Source organism: Larus michahellis, chromosome 2 (genome assembly GCF_964199755.1).
Source record: "Larus michahellis chromosome 2, bLarMic1.1, whole genome shotgun sequence".
Classification (NCBI taxonomy): Eukaryota; Metazoa; Chordata; class Aves; order Charadriiformes; family Laridae; genus Larus; species Larus michahellis.
Genome location: NC_133897.1, coordinates 27,384,390 through 27,403,498, shown reverse-complemented (window position 1 = coordinate 27,403,498; position 19,109 = coordinate 27,384,390). Strand labels below are relative to the sequence as shown.

The 19,109-nt window shown below is 40.9% G+C and overlaps 1 protein-coding gene across 3 annotated transcripts in view; it reads right to left on the bottom strand.

Moving 5' to 3' along the window:
* LOC141738770 (putative acyl-CoA dehydrogenase 6) overlaps positions 1-19,109 on the bottom strand; it is a 98,658-nt gene that overhangs the window by 64,496 nt on the left and 15,053 nt on the right. For all 3 annotated transcript variants that reach the window (XR_012585472.1, XM_074574690.1, XM_074574689.1), the window contains exon 2: positions 17,001-17,121. Coding sequence is in view for 2 of the 3 variants with exons in the window: in XM_074574690.1 (XP_074430791.1) it covers positions 17,001-17,121 (121 nt within the window). In the remaining variant the exon portion in view is untranslated. The remainder of the gene's footprint in view (positions 1-17,000; positions 17,122-19,109) is intronic.

Genomic DNA, 19,109 nt, shown 5'->3' with positions numbered 1-19,109 from the left:
ACCTTTTCTCACCGAGCTACGTTATGACTAAAAATTACTGATTTCAATTAAGCTCCTCTTCATTATTATTCAGCAGAACTTATATTTAAATTCCTTTTCCACAAAAACCTGTTAGTATGCTTCAATAACTACCGTTAAGGATATTCCCTTGCCAGAAATTAAACTGCAGAGCTTTGTGGTTATTTCTGACTGTTGTCAGATTAAACTTAATATTAAATTAAAAGCTGTTTCACAATGTCAAAAAGAATGTTCTGTATAATAATCTGCCTTCTGATGGTAATTTTGTATAATTAATGCCACCTTTTCATGCATTCTTTTGTGTTCTGAAGTTTATTCTGTACTCCCACATGGAAAATGAGATCATTCAGCATGTGGAGGCATTTACAGAATACAGCTCACTACTACCCATTGAATCAATAAAATACTGAAAGGAAGGGAAAATTATTTTAAATTGTCAACTAATTTTTTTCCTTTAAGCATTATCAGTGTCTTCATTCAGAAGACAGCAAAAGGGATGATGGTAGCTAGTGTTAGAGATCACCACCCTTCACATGTGCTGCTCCATCTCCACATCAGGACACCAAAAGTTTCTGCTGGAGGTTCTCTCCATCTTTCATTACAGATGAGCTTGTTACAGCACTCACTGGAGGTTCACCCCCCAAACCTACCAGCCACATCAACATACCCACTCTCTATCCAGTTTCTCTTCGCTACATTCATCAGTGGAAGACAATCCACACCACACCAAGGGACAAAGACAAAACTACCCAAATCCAGGCAAAATATTTTAAAGCCATACAGGGCAGTGGCATCCACAGTACTCAGTATGAGCCCCAGACAGCTTGGAAGCAGGAGAGAAGACCTGATGCTGTCTCCTGTTTCCCCATCATGCAGGCACAAGGTACAACATAGCATGCCCCCCATCTCCATCCTCCCCACTTTGCTCCACACTTTTCCTTGAAGAAACCACACTGTGCTATAGATCTAGATAATGGTCACTGCAATGGTAAAAAAACCCCAATAATCTCATCTTTTTCAGTTTGGAATCTCAGATTGTTTAAAATTGCCTTAAAACTGTAAGCAATTAAAACCTGTTAAAGCTTTAGCAAGATAAGAGTTGGAAGATTTTAAGATTTTGTAATTCTCTACATTTACATGTTTCATGTTTCAGATGCAGAGGTAAACTGCTTGAAAAATAGCCTCAGAGAAAGTCTGACTTATTTTGTTCCACTCTTTCTCTTGTTCCCAAATAGAAAACTGGCACTTTCCCTTCTTTCTCTAATTTAGCGGCAGCACCATAGAAACCGTGCAATGGCCAATTTCTGATCTATCACAGACAGGTACCCAACTCTGAAAGCTCTGGAGTTGCTTAGAGGTTACACAGTGCAGTGAGCCTACGGGCCAAGTCAGTCCTTGTGCACATCCGTTTGCACAAGCATGTTCAGTGGGCATCTCCAAAACTGCACATTCCTTCAGTTTTAAAATTATCACCTAACAGAACTCATAACATCTCTTTTGTACATTTGCTGGTGATCAGTAATAGCAGACAAAATGTTCAAAAACCAAAATACACCTCTCTCTTCTAGGAGAGAAGAAACTGGATTCTCAGTAGCAAGAAATAAACGCCAAACTGGAATAAAATGAGATTAGCATCTTGAAAATAGTTAGAAAGCAAGTTTGCCAAAAGGAGCAGGACATTTCCTGTTGCAATGATTCCCACTTAAAGAATTTTCCTCCTGGTATTTGTTTCCTCTTGTATTCTCCTCTCTCCACATCCTCTTATGGGACTACAGGACTTGATGACATCCAGCTACAGCTTGGGTAGAGACAGAGGACAGGATTCCCAACACTGTGTTTGGAAGGAGATAAGGAAAAAGTGTAGGAAACTGCTTTGACACTTGAGAGAATCTGGTTTATCCGGATGCCTCATTAGCGTGGTGCCTGGGAGTCCAGGAAAGACCAGTCCAAAGGTAGCAAATGCATCATACTTTCTTTTACAGGTTCACAGGTTTTACAAGGACAAACCAGAATGTACGCTTTATACAACTTTTGCCACACAGAGGCATGTAAAGAGAAAAATGCAGTCTGCAAAGGGGTCAGAGGATGTATCACGGTCAGCTCAAATCCCCCACAGAGTGCAAAGATGCCAACATCTTCTCCTCCCCCTCCGAAATGCAGCACTGCTACAAGAATCAGCTGCCATAACTATTTTTTTAGCAGTGCAGAACCTGAAACGTGCAGAATAGTTTAGTCTATTACTTCAAGGAGGACAGCACGCAAGTGGCATGGATAAGAAAGCAAAGGGAAGCTTTCAACAGCTAAAAAAAAAAAATTAAAATAAAAAAAGATTACATTTTACACAGCTCTTTTTGGTTCTTCCAAACAACTCAAAGCACAGTGACACTGCCCAATCAGCAAGGCTATCCTCCCTCCATGGTGCCAAAGGACCTGGCTAAACACAAAATAAAAAGCAGTCTGAGTGCAATTTTTTTTTTTTTTTAATCACGTGCCAAGTATGACACCAGCCTTGTGCACAGGAAGCATCTGGACACAGTGGAAAGAATTTCCTGACTCGCTGTGAGTGACAAGCTCAGCTAACAGCTTCTTTCCGTCAGCTACAGAAGAGCAAATTGCTCCCGTGCTGCTTCCCTGAGAAGAAAAGGGAGAAAAAACCCTCAGTATTCTACCTAAAATAAACAAAGTCCAAAAAGCTAGTAAAATGGATTCAGAGTTTTTTTGCTTTGGTTTGTAAATATGGGCTTCCACGATACCAGGATTCAGCCTGAAGTACTCAGCTACGAGAAGAAAGACTTGGAAAGCAAATCCCTATTAGAATGCCGAAGGAGTAAGATAATCTATTTATCTTCCAAAATAAAACTCCTGAAAAGGTTATTGAGCAAGAACAAACAAGAGACCAGGTAAAGGAAACACAGCACGTTACTAGTTCGAGGAAAAAATATGCAATTTAATCTTTAATAAGCTTTCCCCACAAAAAAAGTCTATCTGTCTAAACTTCTTTTAAATGGCACTGGCTTTGAAGGATAAATCCACAGCAAGTAGATGATTTAAAAAGCCTTAATTTTCTCAGTCTTCAGGACCTTAAGGTCTTCAGTAATGGCAAGAATATCTGACCATTAAAGATTATTCCCCCCCTCCTTACACTCAGAATTTCACTAGTTTTTCGCAAAATATTTTTAATACCCTCAGTCCTTCACAAGTGAGTTAAAAAAGAAGAAACAGCAAATAGCAATTGTTAGAGAAGTAACACAAGGACCCACCTGAGTTCTCTTAAGGTGAGAAAAAATGTAAGAAGAAAGAGATAAGAGGCTCAGTGGGAAAACACAAGTAGACAGAGGTGGCTGAAAACAACTGGTAAAGCTTAGAAAACAAATATGGGTAGTAATGACCTGTAAAAAAAAATGTGATCATAATCAGTCCAATATATGAAGAAAGAGGGAAGGGGAAATATAAAAAATTTCCTCTCCTGGGCTGGAGGAGGATCCTAAAAAGCTGAAATATCCATTGTGGTTTTGTTTTGCTTTGGGTTTTTTTGTTTGTTTGTTTTTTTAATTACTTGAGCTTTTCATTCCTGGCAAAACTGAGCCTGAAGCAAATCTTTTCCTGCTAGAAGTAGTTCTGCAGAAGATTGTTTTCTTTCCACACAAGTCCTGGCTCTGCCACGTTCCACCTGAACGCCTAGCAGCCCTGGACCAGCTGGCTGCAGCCTGATCTCATCTTTCCTCTGGTGCTCCACCAGCATGTGGAGAGGGCTCTGATGGGATGTCCACATGAGCCCGGCCTCGGATGGGGCTCACCACATACCTCTCAAGCAGGTGAGCGCACTCAACCCTTTCTATCATAGTCCTGCAGCTGCAAAGCTCCCCGTGGGTCAACATGTAGAGAGAAATATTTCAATCAAGAAAATTGGACCTTCTTCCAGAGCTCTTCAGGGCCATGTGCCATCCTCCCCAGCTACACAGTGGTACCCAGGCTGTCCAACCAAAGCATCAGGACTGCACCTTGCATCTCAGTGATGCATTAAACTCCATCCAGAAGCGCACAAATCACCCCTGAGCAACATCTGCAATAACCAAAGGCTGAACTCTGCTCTCAAGCAGACTGACGAGACCAACATCCTATACCATATCTCATCCCAGAGGGGTACTAATGTCATGAGATAAAGTCCAGATTTCTTGCATAAAATGACAATCTTTTGCTGCAACTAAAGCTCCAATCTACCTACTTGCTCCTATCCACCTACATGCTGCTTTACCCTTGCCAGACTTAGACCCCAGCACACAGAGCTGTGCTAGATGTGCTATTCCGGGGGGTATTAGTGAGCCAGTAGAGGCCACGGGGTATAAGAAGCTGTGAAATGGTGAATCCACCAGCCGAGTAAGTGAGTAGCTGATGATCAGAAATACAATTACTCTCCCTGAAGTAACTGTGGATGGTCCCACAATCTATAAAAGTATGTAATAGCTTCTGGATTCCTATTAAACTTTGCTCCTTGTGATTTCTGTGGGATGAGTTTCACAGGTTATATCTAATGTAAAAAGGAAAAAAAAAAAAGGAAAAAGAAAAAAAAGAATTCCTTTCAGCAGGCTTATTACTCACTGATCTTCCACTCCACTGAGAGACCCCAGTTCTTGAATAATAAAGTGAGGGTGAGCATAACAGTCTCATTCATTTCCTCTGACGCACAGAATAGGAAGCAGAAGAAATGCTGACTGAAGTCACCTTCAGAGATTTTTAAACCATTTAATGATGCCATTAAAACACTCAGATACCTGCCTCTGTGATACTCCTTCAAAGAAATTTTCCATTATCTCCACCCTTTGTTTCCCTGTTCAGCTGTACAAGTGAAGTTAATTTATAAATGCTTGAGGTTCTGGGCAAGTGCACGTTTTCCGTCAGCTTCACAGGCTGAAGGAAAGTGCACATACACAGGTCATGGCGTTTCAAAGGTCCTATGCAAAAAAAAGTCCCTGCCCTCCTCCAGAGCCATGCTGTGCTCCTGGCTCCTGCTTCCCAGCACTGAAGACATTTCCCAGAGCAGACAAGACCACAGAGAGGGTTTGTGGTCTTATGGGAAACAATAGCTATTGCACTGGAGATGACTGAGAAACCAGCTGTTCTAGGCCATCCCAGGAAAGGCAGAAAGGCAACAAACAGGCATGTTCTTCAGGAAATACCACTGTCCTGCAAGAAACACTTCATCTGTCACAACTGGTCTCCTATGCATCTGCTCAGGAAACAAAACGATACAAAAATCTGATACTGAAGTCTGATTTCAAAACTGATTCTGTAAAACAGAAGAGTGGCATTAAATTTCAGTGTATGTACAATTCTGGTGTTTAGAAGAACACTTTCCTTATAACATTGTGCTTCACGGTTGGCCAACATGTCAAATACTTAAACAGACACTTTTTAACAACTCTGCATTCCAAAAAGGCTCCAAGCTCTCTATGCTACTGAAAGATACCTAGAATATTAAGGTATTTAAAGGGTTTATTGCGTGGACAGAAGGAAAATAATTTAAAAAAAAATATGAAGTTTTAATTCAGCCTTCTTTTCACAATTTGTTTCAACTGACACACACTTTTCCTATTTTTTGTTTTCTTCTCTTCAAACTGGGTAAAGCTGTATTGCCTCCAGGTGATCATGACTTTGAAATGACGGCACAAAACTGGAATAAAAGTGTTAAACGAATCTTCACACCGTCTTGCAGCTTCTTTTCCCTGTTTCCTCCTGAAACCCGTTATCCCATGCCCACTCCCCAACCTCTGCCCCAATAAACTTCTGACACGTCTCCTCCCGAGGTCTCCGCCAATAAGGTCAGCTGCAAAATAACTGAGACAGCTGCTCAGATTTCACTGGCACCACACCACAGAGGCGAGACTGCAACAAACTCTGCCCAGCACATCTAATCCACCAGCCCCGCTCCGTGCTCCTTCCACCCCTAAAAGACCAATATTGTTTCCCAGAGCCGTGGAGTTGTAAAATTTTCCAGTCCCTTCGTTTTTACATTGCATTGTGCACCCATTCCCCACGGAGACTGCAGTGACACCTGACCCAGTTTGCCCTGAATGTTAACTGTGTGCGCTTCCGCTTAAAGATAGTCTCTGCACCATTCTTTTAAAACAGGCTGGAGACCAGATAAACAAAACCCACTAAGACTACAACATTAAACTTCCAGCGTGTTGATGATAGTCTGCAGAGAGAGCATCGTACCTCAGCAGGACTTAAAAAACAAAACCAAAAAAACCAACCAACCCAAAAAAACCACCCAAGCCAACCAAACCAATCCTTCAGCAGCTTCAAAAAGGCACATTTGCTTATATTCTTTTTTGGTCCTATGAGGTGCACAAAAGAGGAACATCTGAAAAACTCCAGCACAAATCAAATAATTTCCTTCACTTTCGTTCAAAATGCTAAGAAAAAGAGCTATCAATTCATCATGTCTTATCAATGTGCTCTCTATATTGAATTACAGTTCGCAGGAAACAACATTGGTGGTGTTCTCCTTGGACGTTACAGATCACATTAGAAAAAACAGCTGAAGTGTGATATCAAATGGCAACCAGTTCACAGCCATGTCCCTTAGGAACCAAAGCAATAAGACCAGACATTTAACGCATTTAAGCATATATTTAAATAAAAGGGCTAAAGGTATCTCGTGCTGCATGATCAAGGGCATTTGAGGAGTAGCTGACAGGCCAAGGAGCACCAGCTTTTCTGGTCGACTCTGTTGACTGCTAGGAATATGCTGTCCATGAGGAAAAAGTCCAAACATTTATTTTGTGATAGATTTTAAAAGAGTGGATAAACCTGCGTTCTAGATTTATTTCTTCTTTTAGCAAAGGGCACTCTCAAATCTTATTTTCTTAAAGCACAACATTTAAGTATATATCTAAGTGCTTTGCTGAGAAGTTGTCTGCTTGGCAGACTGTTCGTGGTTTCTAGGAACAGGGCAATGAACCTAATTGTAAAAACTCTCTGACCCATGAATAATCCTTATTCATGTGAAAATAAGCCACAATAGTTATTACTCATGTAGCGGTGTACAGAAGACTCCAGATTAAATAATTTAATGCATCAGGCAAGAACCCTGAGCACTGGCTGGGACAGAAAACTTACAGGTCAGACAGATGGACAACTTCCTTCTGGTAGGTCCAAGCTCTAGGCACAGCTCAGCCTGGCCACCCCTTGTGAGACTACCAGCCCTGAGGCACCACCAAACCCCTCAGCTCCTGGGAAATGTTTACGGAATCAAGTAATTGTCAAATTTCAGTGATGCTGGGGAACAGGACACTGCTGCTTGCAGCGGCAGCACAGGAGAAGCAGTGCCCATGCTTCTCTTCTGCTGTACCTACATATGGCTATCAGAGGGTGTAGGGAGATGCTACAGATAACAACCACAGCAGTGTTTTTTTAAACACTTATCTACAGCTCCTTTTTCATTGAACGGAGGCATAACATGGCACAATTCCTCTGGAGAGAATAAAAAAATAATGAAAAAAATGAATCTCAGAAAGAATAAGAAATATTCATCAGAACTGGTGAATATTTGTGAATACTCAGTCCATACATTCTTAAGCACTTAAAATATTACATTTATCACTTTGTTTATCCCTGTGAATGAAGCAGCAAGAGTCCCACAGGAAGTCTGGTCAGCTAAAGGAGTGAAGTGCCCTAAAAGATGACCAGGATGAGAAGTCTCTGACCACCAAAGCTTTGGGCTGAGGAAGATGCACCGAGGGTACGGTGCTCTCCAGACCAAGCTTCATGGCTGGGTCACAAACTGGCCACTGTCCTCTGCTTGAGGGAACCATATGTGTGGGGGGAACTAACGCGAATATCTTACTGACTTCAAATACAGGTGAGGGTTTCCATGTATCCAGAAGTTTGAGGCATACACCTCTGAGCACCTCAGAGCAGCTTCCCCACCAGGAATCCACACAGCAGTGGCCATTATTTGACAGAAAAATAAGTAAAAGTCTTCACAGTAGAAAGCCTCCTTATTGCAGCCAGTCTCCTCAGTAGTGCTTATGATATCTCCGCACTGGGCTACGGCAATGTTATTTTAAATAGTAAGATTAGAAATATGAACTTTGCACAGAAAACAAGCATGGGCCTTTGAAATATGTCAAAACCAAGCCACCAGGCAACATTGGGCCGAACTGCCTAGATGGATGTTCCTTTCTTTAAAGTTCAAAACAAAAAAAAAAAAAAAAAAAAAAAGAAAGAAAAATCAGAGATCCCTTCTCTCCATATAAAAATATGCATAAAATGAAACATACTTTACTGCAATATATATATAAATTTATAATGTATATACGATCGTGCTTCTCACTACAAAGCACTATGCAGGACAGAATATTACTTTTCCATATGGGATTTCTCAGACCAGTTTAATAGACTTCAGAAACATTTCAGAATAAAACCATTTTTTTCATTTCCTGCTTTACCTACTAGGGGATATCATGCAGTCTCTGATGTATCAATATTACACAAGGGTAAAAAATGAAATCAAAGTACACCTAAAAGCAGTATAAACATGAGCCCCATGTCACATAATTATGGTTAACTTCCAGGGTTGTTGAGAAATGGTGATATCTATTCCACAATACAGCATGATAAAAAACACCGCAGTCACAATCCTCTGCATCTTTACCTCACAACTTGCTTGTTATAGAACATCAAATGAGAAAGCCACAAATTGCCAGCTCTAACCTTATCTAAGCATTAAGCCCCAAGGAGCTAAATTCCTTATATTGTTGTCCTTCCCTGACATCTTTTTATTACCATGTAGCATGCGAAGTTATTAAGTGTTGTGTGCATTACTTATCCTGTAAGCAAGTTGCCTGTCACACGCAGATTCACAAATACTGGGTCCATGCCTTCGCCTGTCCTCCTTTCTGGGATAAGTGCCAAAAAGGATTAGTGCTATCCCCAGGAGTCCAGTTTACAGCAGGGGAAGCCCCGCAGTTGTGTTGCAAGGGTAATAACACAATTCACAAGGGTGGCTGCAGTGTTAGCCATCTGTCAGAGAGGGAGAAAGATATTGCCAAGACCTGGTTTTCACTTGTACAAAAAGGCACTTCACTGGTATGGGGACCTCTGAACTTCCTTAGAGAGGATGGAGTGACTAAGGGTTTCGCAAGATCTCCAGCGATTAGATTATTAATGATGCTTATCATTTTGCATTAACTAGGTCACTAGGGATGAGAAATGTTAGATCAGAATAGAAGAACCAAAACTAAACATATTTCTTGTTTTTTTCTTTCCTCATTTCTTCTTATTCAACTACACATGTTCTGGTTTGCACAGGCTGGACACCAGCTTCTTATCTTGCCCAAGTGTTGGGGATAGAAACACTTACCCAGGAACAACTCAGTCTTACTGCAATCTTTTTAATCCTCTCTTCAAGTCAGATGTCATTCAAAGTTTGTGATTTGCTTATTGACCTATGGGATCTGCAAGCCCTGACAAGTCAACAGCCCTTCAGAGATTTTCCATGTCAACCTCCGAATGACTGTTTCACAATATTTTTCTCCATTTCAGCCCCAGGAAAGAAATTAATCTTCACTCCTGGCAGTTAATAATGCAAAAGTGAGTGGGTATAAGCAAATCTAGCCTACGTTTTACAGAGATAGTTTTCCCACGTTCTCCACACTTGGTGTACTGACATGTCTCAAAGTGTAAAAAGTGCGTTTATACCTTTCAGAAAGCTTTCCAATTATTCCATCTAGGTATATGACAGATGTCAAGAATCTAGCATCAAACTTTTGAGACTGGGAAAAGACAGTTATGTGTAAATTAGAAAGACTTATAATACCAAAATTATGTTAGTATAAACTCATTCACTGGTCCATGCTTTGTCAAGAGACAATTCTTCCCTTCGATCCACAGAAGTAAAGGATAAACAACTCCTCTAATGGAAACTGACAAACAGTATGTCTTATTTGATAATGTCTCAACCCCTATGTTGTTTTCAGGTGTTATTATATTTCATATTTCTTTAATCTATTCAGCCGCTCTCTTTAGTGTGCGGTCTTTTCCTACTCACAATTATAAAATTAAGAACACCAGATTTTTAGCACATTTGCCTCTTCAAAAATCTCCAAACATAACACTTTTCTACAAAACTGAAGGAAATTCAAACCAAAGTTTGATATACAGAGACCTTCAGAAGCATGGGAACAGGAGGAAAACAAAAACGAGAACACCCCACACAAGGATGCAACAAAGAAGTCACAAAGTTAAATGAAGTATTGACTTCAATATAACAATTTTTAGTGCACAGCTTCTGAAACAGGTGGACCTCCAAATAAATGATCACAAGATACTACAAAGAGTCCTGATTGCTTCTTCCAGTGTTTATCATGGTGTTATGTTGAGAAACACCATCTGGCTTTTGGTCCAGTTCAGTGACAAGTAGTAAAATTAGTTCTCTCCCGCAGGTTAAGATCTGGCTCCTGATTCAGCACCTGGACCTCAGACCAGTATGCAGGTCCTCTTCTCACGATTTTATTGAAGTTAGAAAACTATTATTGTTGCAACTTCAGCATTAGGGAGAAAACTCTAGCTCGTGATGAAATTCGTCCATCCTGAAGCTGCAGGCATAAGTAGATGAAAAAAGACTGAACCAGCTAGGCACTAGATAAGACCACAGTTCAGATTCTGGAAAGCAAGGTTCTCACTCTAACACTCCATTTCAGTGTGACCTTCCAACAACATCCGTACCTTCCAACAGCTGTACCTCTACTTTCCCCCCAGGCTTCTCCATCTGCATTTCTAGACTGCGTTCCCCTAAAGACACATAATTGGTAATGGGAGTTTATACAGTTTTGTGCAACCTTGAAACTTCATTAACAAGCCTCATATAAAGCACTTAGGTTGGTGTATGCTTAACCTAAAGTCAAGTACAAGAGAGAAGGACGGACCCTCCTGCACCACCCAGAGCACAACGCTGCACGTCGTGCTGAACGGGGACGGAACAGTGACAGCTGCTTGTGACTGCCTCTTATCTACAAACGGAGACTAGGTGCTCCTAGTCAGCCTCAAGACACCACGTGGATCTGCCAGTTTGTGCAAAGCCTGTGATACGCAGAAGCGAATTCGGCACAGCAGGTGTGCCATGAGAGAACCACGCGTCAAGAGCTCAAGCGCTTAATTGCATATACGTAGCTAAGCATTTGGTTCCCAGTTAGATACTTCTAACTTCTTCCAGGAAAGAGGGACTTCTTAATTTCTTTCTCAATACCATTTTGACATAACTTGTAACTACCAGTGGTACACATACAAAACTTCAGAAATTCATATCCTGCCCCTCAGGTATTGGTATACACATATCTCAACTGGACAAGTTACTGCTGTGTCCTGCATTACAAGTCACAAGTGTGAGGATTTGCCTTATCTCAAGTACAAAAGAAGAATCCCAGGAACTAATCTGATCCCTCTATCAACAACACATTCAAAGGAAGATTATCTCTTCCCCAAAGACTTGCTGTCCTTCAGTATGTCTGTTCTCTCAACTGCTGCTGTTCGCTGAAGGAGCTCTTCCCAGAGGTACAGCCGCACTTCCTAACCAGCCATGGAGAATGAAGCACTCGTGTTTCCAAGTCATGTGCAGAGTCAAGAAAAACCAAAGATGGACTCGAGCACTCATTTCCTTGGTCTGATCAGGAGTATCTGATGATCTGTGAAATGCAGCCCAAAACCCTGTTTCCTCCTTACCATTTTCTATTGCATTTCATCCTACACTTGCAAGATGCTAGATGGGACTTGAATTCAGCATTTCACAAGGGGCGGGGGGGGAGTCTCACCCACATAGAACTTACGCAAACAAAAACCTGTTTCATGAGATTTCAATCCACTCCACAAAATTAAGGCCAGATAAGCACCTGAAATTTCTTATACTTATCTGATCAAGGTCTCCAAACCACTGCCATCCATCACTAACTTTGTCATTAATTTGATTCAAATGAAGCAGTGACTGATTCTGGTCTATTGTTTTTTAGAGGCTTATCTAAATTATTCCTTGATTGCAAACCAGGTATACCTCCTAGCTGGTAAACATTTCAGATGATGATTTTGCTGGTTCATTAGTATCTGAGAACATGGTACAATGGCTTCTCTCTCAAACTTTTAGATCACAACTATTACTAATTAACTACTATTGCACTCTTTTTTAAGTGAGAACGAGATCAAGCAATTAGTTCAGCTGGCTATGTTTAAATCTACTAAACCAAGCACAAGCATTGCAGCTGGTCCACTCCTGCCATACAGAAATGGTTTGGGACATATTAATTCTCTTCTGACAAATATATCCCTTTTAGCTACTATCCATAGATACACCTGAAAAAGTTTCAGTAACTCTCTTAAAGGCCATAAAAACCTTGTTTCATCTGAACTACTATGCCCCTTTCTAGTGACAGAATTCACTGCTCCTCCCAGGCCCTTCTTTTGCTCATTCCATGTAATAGTAAGGCTTAGTATTACAAAAAGGGGAGAGGAAAAAAAAATAAAAAAAAGAAAGAAAAAGAGCACCACACACACTCTTTCCAAGTGACTCTCCACTACCAAGCTCTCATAAAGTCTCATCTTACAAGAGAAAGGTATACTTGTGAAGCTGGATGAGGCTTTGAGCAGCCTGGTCTAGTGGGAGGTGTCCCTGCCCACAGCAGGGGGGTTGGAACTAGATGATCTTTAAGGTCCCTTCCAACCCGAACCATTCTATGATTCTGTGAAAACAACAAAATTAACCTTAGAGGACAGCCTAGATCTATATTCCCACATTCAACACCCAGACACATGCAATAAACAGGCTTACTTAAGGGAAGATACTGCATCTTTTTCCAGTTGCAGTGCAATCAATCATTTGAAACATTTGTTTTGTTTCATCAGATGCTTATCTGTCTCCAGTGACAAGAACGTACTGCTCATTACTTTCTCCAGTCCCGTACCCAGCATGTATCCCAAGCAGCAAGGGAAGGCGACAGCGTAAAACTATACTTTCCCATCCACGTACATGTCTTACCACATAGTTTCCTGATCTTCCTGATATGTTTAAGAACATATTTCTGCAAGTGCACTGCTAAGTGTTTGACAGGAATAAATGAAGGCTACTATTTGGACACACTGTCATAATTATTTGTACGTGCAACTGCATTCTGCTAAATATTCCTAGGGGCCTGCCAGTAAAAACACCAGTGAAATACCCAGAAATACCATCATTGCCACTTACGTCTCACAGTGATACTATGCGAACATGCAGGACAGCAGACACCACCCACTTGCAAACCTTCCTCTTTGCTTTCCCTCAGCCTTTACAGGATTCCTGTACTTACGCATCAGTTGATAAAAACCAACTTTTAATCATCTGCGTCGGCATACACAGGCACATAACAGTACGTTTTGAGCCTGTGTCTTTGGCAACACATCCTAAAATTTAGCAACAGCCAAGGCTTTGATTCATAAACCATAAGATCACTAATGACCGCATAGATCTTTTCCGCTTTTACTCCAATATCTCATCTAATATGCACATAAAACACTCCAAAGAATATGTCTTGCCCACTTCCCTTAGCAAAACAGACAATGGCCAACTACCAAGGCTGTTAAAAGTATTTTTGCTGCCTACCCTAATATTTTCTGCCCTTAGTTTTGGGACTGTCAGTACCTCAACATCCCAGAAACCTTATAATTTGAGGAGAAACACACATTAAACATAAATGGAGAGTAATAAGTATATAGATATGTTGGGGTTTCTTTCCCCTCAAACTAAATACTTCAGGCTAAACTGAGTGATTCTGTAAAACACATTTTGCATAGAGCAAAAAGACAGTTTTTATGCATAAATAACGTTCACTTTTTCAGCAAGCATTTTATATTAGGAAAGTCTTCCTACTTGTAACAGAACAACACATACTTTTTCCCAAGGAAAACCAGTGTATGCGCTATTTTTGAGTTGTGTAAAGAATACCAGAGCAGAGTAATGGTTCAAAAAGAAAAATCCTTCTTTGGCAGAGGACTGAACAGACTGGGTAGGAAGTTAAACTCACTGATCATCTTCGTGATTCTCCAATTATGGGTGCATGGCTGGGCCTTGCCAACAGTGTTTACATGACCCCTCCAACTAACATCCTGAACTACTGTACTACAACCAATATTCACTACAAGCGTAAACAACTGTGGAGAAAAAAAAAAAATATATACAGGAAAAACCCTGACAAATTTGTAGCCCTCAACTCCATATGGTGGGAATTGATGGAGCCTTTGCAATACATATAGTGCCCCAAATCATTTCTTCACATAGAAAAAGTTTCCAACGATAAGGGACACATGTAAGGCACGTTCTTTTAAAAACCTGACTCCCATTAAGCAGCTCATTGTTCATAAAGGGAATGGTGTTTACACAGGAAAAAGTCCAGTTTCAACAAATCTGAAATCCAACAGATGTTTCCTTCTATCTAAGCAAAACAAGTTTGTGACCCATTTCTGCCCAATCAGAAAACTTCAAAATTAATTTTACAGGAAAAAAACCACAACCCTGTACTCGACAGAATGACCCTGGAAAACAAAATCAGAAAAACTTATATTTCAAAATCGCAGTTCCTACTAAAGTGAATTCACTTGAAAAAATTTAGTCTTCTTTAAACAGAATGCTTTATGATCTGGGCTTGAAGGGATGCAACATGATAATTATAATTTTGGTTTGTGCTGGAAAGAGAAAGTAGGGCAAGTTGTTACTCACATGGCTCCGTGTCATGAATGCTCTCCTCAAATTAATTAACCTCTCTTCTCCAGACCTCTACCGGCATCCCCCAAAAATTCCTGTCTGCTCTTGGCTTCCTCAAATCTCTTAAGACCGCTCTTCCTCTGCCCACAGCATTTAAATGATAGAAGTGGTTGAGCAGAGTATAAAAGGTATACCTCTTAATTTTATTTTTAATTAATACTACCAATAGACACTAATCCCACAGCAAGCACAAGCACTTTATAGAAGCGTAGAAGATAAGGAATTTCAGGCTTTGCCATAGTCCTGCTGTTGAGCCTGAGCTGTTACTCACCTGGCTCTTTCACTTACCGTCACGAGACAGTTTCAGGACTTTCAGGATGTACCTGATGGCATTATACCATTACAGAGCAAAGCTGGATCTGGTGACATTCTGTTGCACAACTGAACGCTGCACAGGCAGCATCTTCCAGGGTGTTGGTGCATTTTATGTACCCAACAATACCTTGCTCGAGAAGATGAACTGAGACAGAGCCTGTGTCACCGAGAAATTTATCCAGTTTTTTATAGCTTTTATAAAATTCAGCTGCAGAGCCCCAACAAATTAGATTAACAGCAGATACACATGTCAAAGCCAAGGCTAAAATATTCTTAACGATAACAAGCGTAGTCAGTGCATGCAACCTTCTGTGCCCATCTTTGCCTTTACAAGTCCCTTCTTCACCAGATTTCACTCCAGTTATTTCTTGTCCTAGCTATTTTGTGAGCATTATGCAAAGTTCCCACCTCCACAATGTTTTAATGGGCAATATGCTCAGCACTGAGGCTCCTTACCCCAGCTGAGGCCTCTCCATGCCCTGTGATGAATACAACAACAAGATGGGGCTGTAATTGGGCAGCAATGCAACGCACCATTATTACAATTATTAGCAGTGTGAAAGAGACCCCACCGAGACAGATTTCAAATCTGCCTACCAAATAATTACAGCAGAAGGTAGAGGTGGTTCTCTCCCTCCCCCAGTAATCCTATTTGTCCTTTAAACAGATCTTAAGTATACTTTCAAACTGTCAGCATTTTTGTAAATAAATACGAGCTCAGACCTAATTGGATTTGTCAGAAAAGTCACAGCTAAACAGTTCTGTGAGCTCCAACAGCTGAATAGCTAGAGAAAAAAAAAAACAAAAAAAAACCACCACAACCTTCCACATCGGAATGTATAAGAATATGAAAGTTCATTTCAAGAGGAAAAATTTCCTCTGAAAATAAGTGGTAAAAAGACGTAATTTGTTCCACAGTTCAAACCCTATCCCTTAGCAACAAAATGATGAGGTGTGTCATAGCTAAGGTTGTGTGACCTGCTCCATATAGATGATTACCTGCACTAAACTGTTCAGACATTGTCTCTTTGGGCTGCTCTGAATTCACCACGATTGCTAAAGGTTTACCAATGCAAACTTACTTTTGTTTTAAACTTTTTAACCACAAAGAAGAAAATGAGGGGCAAAAAAACCCAGATAATTCTGACAGGAACATGTAACAGTAACGTTTGAAAATAAATCAGGTGCATATTACATTGCACACAAATAAAAAAACTAGGGGAATACATATTTTAGCTGAAGAGTAGAAATATCTCCTACTCCTCTGGAATTCTTGACTTTTTTCTTCACAAATATATCTATGTAAACATGAAACTTGCTCTGTCCTTGCTATGTATGTCATTAGCTTCTTATTCTCCTGTGGGCTAAAATAGGCATTTTAAAGATAATCTAGGAAATAATGGCCTAAAACCCACACAAACCTCATCCTCTGAATGGCAAGACAGAATACATTACAATGATATAGAGGTTACAGGTTAAGGAAGTATAATAGGTCAAATCTTACAACATTTTCAATGCCTTCAAATTGTGGTGCCTTTAATGAAGATTGAGATTATTCTGTATGTTTCTGGATCCAGAAGAAAAGTCATTATATGGATTGTATGTTGAAAATGGAAGCGACAGTCATTTCACTGACTTTAAAATAACAATCACCCATGTTTTTAACATTTCCATTTAGGAGAGTATCAACTTGAGCACTCGGCAACATCATTTTCCCTGTTTGCACAGTTGGTAACCAGCATGCCTGTGACTGAGGAATATAAGTAAACTTTGCATTGAGTTTTGAACCACGCTTTGATCTGCAGCAAAAGCAATGTGAGTTAAGATAATGAGTCTATTACTGTCAACATCAATACTCGGCAGCTGTGCGCTCTCTTACCTGTTGGCTTATCCACACCAAGGAATCCAGCCTGTCCCAGGGTTTTAAATACTTTATGTGCTGGGAACTGTCCTTCTTCTTCCCACTTGTCCACAAAGGGATTAATCTCCTTGTCGATGAGCTAGATTTGAAAAATAAAAGTTATTAACACAGACATTCCTACAGAAACACCTTTAGCTACTTTTGTCTAAAAACTTTAATTTAAAAAGGAAAAAAAAACATACAGAGAAAATTCTGAAAGCACATTAATTTTCTGACTTTCTGTTGGATGTCCTTACTCTCCATCCACCCACAACTACTACAACAGGAGCAAGGAGACAAATATAAATTATTCTTTTAGCAATTACAACTACTACAACAGTAAGTCATCAGGACTGCTTTACGTCTCTCCAAGACCTATGAAAGTGGCAGTTCCCCCTCACCATTTGTTACCTTTCTGGGTACGGTTTCTAGAAAGCAACAAGAAGGGAAACCTGGATTGGCCTCAGTGGGACCTTGCCAAAGAAGGCTGATGATCCGTTCACCATAACCACACAAGGTACGCAAGACAGGAAAGGGGGAGAGACCTCATTTCCCCTCCCTTTGCTTGAAAAGCTCTCAAGAACGTCAGCGCTGCTCAGGGCACTTGTGTCCAGTCTGCGTTTAGACTTCCCTCGGATCTGACAAAACACACACTGGAAAAATATGGTCTTCTTTCAGATTTTATAGCATTTCCAAGCCTAGTCCCTGGGCAACTCTCAATTGGGCTATTGCTGCACACCTTCCAAAAGTCAGTGTCCTAAGCTGCCTGGCTACTGCATCCTTGCTCTATTCAGGTTGCTGTCTTCCCTTCCAGCTGATGCAGGGAAAACACATCTGGAGTACAGCCACTATGTTCAGTAACACCTTCAGGTTTCAGAGCACAAGGGTTGGGCATCTCACCCTGCAGCGTCCCAGATTTCCCTGGCCATGGGAAGGGAGCAAAATGGGCAACCTGCAGTTTTGCAGACAACCTCGAAGGCTGGCAGTAACGCCCAAACAGAGCCAGCTCTGTGCCAAATGGCCCTAGGCTGCGGGATGCACTGGGCTCTCCTGCTTCTGCCACCTCACTCTTGCTCCCTGTGCCTACCAACCTATGGTCGCAACAGCTCTCAAAAGGACTCAGCTGTTGCATAGCGCCCACCCCTGCCTACCTCAACAAGCCAAACCAGGGCTTGGAGCAGGCTGCTTCTGCCGTGTCGCCAAGCGCACCATGCACCTGGGTCAGCACGTACGAGATGGTCCAAATGCAAAACAAAAAAGCCACCCTTCTTCCTCCAAACCAACCTCAGCAAAATAAACACCAATTCCCAATGGAAAGTAAATGCCTCTAATCCACGACCAAAATTTTGCTGCTACACTGTTTTACAAAGAATTTATTAAGAACTCGCTCCTCTTAGTCTTTTCTCCACAGTAAATAAACAAGTCCTGTGGTGCTCACTGTTTCTTAAGCTGGAAATAGACTCCTCTCCTTCCCAAACTGCTGGGCTCAGGAGACCCTGCGGAGCCTTCTTCTGAGCTATCTATTTATTGCACATTCTTCAGAGAATTTCAGCCCATATATGGCTGCTTTCTGCTTCCCAGTCAGCCACAGAAATAAGGATACTTCACTGTTGGTAACAGAAAAATCACTTTTTCACTTCTCTCACCAAATTCCAAGAAACGTATATACTGAATATTCAACTCATTCAGAAATTATCATCTCTCTCCCTTTCTTATACTGAATAACGCAGGTCTCAGTCTCATGATTAATACTAATAGAATACTCACCAGGACACTATCTAGAAGAGCCCACATTTAACTTTCTATACCGTCATATCCTAGATGCTCAGATTCTAGGACACTGACCCTCAACATTGAGTTATTGTTGTTTGTAACAACATCTGATAATGTTCATCAGATGACATGCAGGGAAATGCCTGAAAGAGGTTATGAAGCATGTACAGAAAGTTACCCCGGACAGATCTTGGCAAAAGTATGAAGTGAAAGTACTAACAGAGTTTTGTGCTTCTTATGGCAGGTACTGGGCCAAATGCTTCACAACCTACACACAAAAGCTACCTTTGAAATTAAATGGAGTCAGAAGAATGA